Source organism: Ovis canadensis, chromosome 5 (genome assembly GCF_042477335.2).
Source record: "Ovis canadensis isolate MfBH-ARS-UI-01 breed Bighorn chromosome 5, ARS-UI_OviCan_v2, whole genome shotgun sequence".
NCBI classification, from domain to species: domain Eukaryota; kingdom Metazoa; phylum Chordata; class Mammalia; order Artiodactyla; family Bovidae; genus Ovis; species Ovis canadensis.
Window position 1 is genome coordinate 26,575,618 of NC_091249.1, and position 2,551 is coordinate 26,578,168.

The 2,551-nt window shown below is 44.5% G+C and overlaps 1 protein-coding gene across 1 annotated transcript; it reads right to left on the minus strand.

The window, feature by feature from the left end:
- Positions 1-1,140: 1,140 nt before the first annotated feature.
- LOC138440656 (olfactory receptor 7D4-like) lies at positions 1,141-2,079 on the minus strand. Its single transcript, XM_069590306.1, has one exon. It carries the CDS (start codon positions 2,077-2,079, stop codon positions 1,141-1,143), a length of 939 nt encoding a protein of 312 aa, XP_069446407.1.
- Between the last annotated feature and the right edge of the window lie 472 nt (positions 2,080-2,551).

Below are 2,551 nucleotides of genomic sequence, written 5' to 3' on the forward strand. Positions count from 1 at the left end.
TGGACTGAGCCTTGGACAGGCTGCTTCTCCTACATGATGTCCTCAGTGCTGTGAGTCAGCTCTGGGAATTCACTCAGCCTCTTCTAAACCCGTAGCCTGATCAACCCTCTACAGCTTTTCCACCTGGTCTGGTGATAATGGATCCCTTTGTACCTTTACCATGGTGAACATGGACCTAGATGGCCCTCATGGATCTTCTGATACTTAATGCCAGACACTGTTCTGAATTCTCGTATGTATAATGCTTAGTTTCCATTGGAACTCTTTAAGAAATATGGTGCACAGAGACACAAAGAGGTTAAGTAACATGCATGAGATTGCACCCTTAGTGAATGATGAAGAGAGATTAACCCAGAGCCCTCTTGACTTCTGTGATCTGCCCCACCTCAAAATATGTTACGTGCTATGGAAATGAATGAACAGAAGGACAGTGGTCAGGTTTGGGCTCTCTGAAGAGCTGACAGTTTCTATTTGAAGCCTAGCATGTGACAATTTAGGGAAGTGTGGACCAGCGAAGGAAGACAGTGAGTAGAATGTTTTGGACCTTTATTTTAGATCAAATGGGTCAACAGAGAGCAGAGTTTCCTTTTTCTGAAAGTATAAACTGCACTGAGAGTCCTAAAGAAGTTTCTCATTAAAGTCCTGAGTATAGGTCAATGGCCAACACCAAAGCATGACTCACTAAGGGTAAAATCTTACAGGGTGAGGGAGGTTGGTATGAGACAGTCCAAACAAAGGTTTTCAGACCAAGACTAGGGAAAAGCATAGTCCAGCAGGCACGGTGCTAGAAGTTTGAACATAATTAGGGTTTAAAGGTGAGCCAATGTGTAAATTTTTGTGGTCATTCTTGCCTCCTCATCTGCATTTCTTGACTTGCTTTTTCCTCCCTTGATGCTTATAGGAATCAATCCTTGGAATGATTTGTTTCCATGAGAAGTTTAGTTATTGATTGGTCATTCTTTTTCCTTGGTAGATGGTGAGCATTTTAGTGTGCTGCTTCAAGTTTGTCTTTGGCTCAGACATATTTTCTTCTAGTATATCATCAGTAGTGTTTCTTTCCTATGTCTTCAGATTGCACCTTCATGGACACCAGTTATCAGCACTTGGGATCTCCGTTGCCTGCCCTTAATTTCCATTATCTCACTCAGAGTATGTTCCTCTAGTGAAAACTCTCCTTAGAGCCCCCTTCATGTCCCTGTTCCTCAGACTATAGATGAAGGGGTTCAGCATGGGGGTGACTACTGTGTATATCACCGAGGCTATTGAACCCTTTCTGGAGGGATGGGCTGTTCCTGAAGTGAGGTAGACCCCAAGGCCTGCACCATAGAACAAGGAGACAACTGAGAGGTGAGACCCACAGGTGGAAAAGGCTTTATACTTCCCCCCAGAAGATGAAATGCCCATTATGGAGAAGATAATTCTAGAATAAGATAAAAGGATCCCAATCAGGGGAATAATACCCAGCAAGCCAGTTACAAAATACAGCACAATGTCATTGACAAGAGTGTCAGAGCAGGCAAGCTTGAGAATTTGAGTAAGTTCACAGAAGAAGTGGGGGATATTTGTCTCTTTGCAGAAAGTTACCCTCAAAACCATCAAACTTTGCAACAAAGAATATGTCAGGCAGATCAGCCAAGAAAGCAGAAGCAGGAGACCACAAAGGTGAGGGTTCATGATGACTGTGTAGTGCAGGGGGTGACAGATGGCCACGAACCGGTCATAGGCCATCACTGTCAGTAGCAAATTATCTAGCCCAGCAAAGATCATGAAAAAATACATCTGGGTAAGGCATCCTTCAAACGTGATGCCTTTGTTCTGCTTCTGGATATTCACCAACATCTTGGGGACTATGGTGGAGGTGAAACAGATGTCAGTGAAGGACAGGTTGGAGAGGAAGAAGTACATGGGGGTGTGGAGGTTGGACTCAGAGATGATGGCCAGGATGATGAGCAGGTTCCCTGTAACACAGACCAGGTACATGGACAGGAACAGTCCAGTGAGGAGGGGCTGAAGGTCCACATCATCTGAGAGCCCCAGAAGGATGAATTTTGAAATAACTGTCTGGTTCTCTGTTTCCATATAAGTTATGGAAATTGCCTTATGGAAAGAGGCAAGAATAGTGTTCAAACAATGACAAAACAGGAATGTGCCATATACTTGAAACTCATTCACTCAAGTCTTATGTCTTATCTATGAATTTTCTTTAGTTGACCAAGATCTCAATAATACCTTCCTTGTTTTGACCTCTACTCCTTGGAACACCTCTTTAAAAATTGAACGCTCCAGGACTTCCCTGGGGGTCCAGTGGTTTAGAATCTGCCTGCCAATCCAGGGGACATGGGTTTGACCCCTGGTCCAGGAGGGGTCAATCCACGTGCCATGGATCAACTAGGTCCTTGAGCCACAACTAATGAAGCCCATGCACACTAGAGGCCCTGCTCTGCAACAAGAGAAGTCACTGCAACGAGAAGCCTACACACTGCAACTAGAGAGGAACCTCAGCCTGCTGCAATTACAGAGAGCCTGCATGTGGCAGCAAAGACTCAGTGTA

Bases quoted from the DNA above. Each gene is read 5' to 3' on its own strand.
- LOC138440656 (XM_069590306.1), bottom strand. From the start codon at position 2,079: ATGGAAACAGAGAACCAGACAGTTATTTCAAAATTCATCCTTCTGGGG.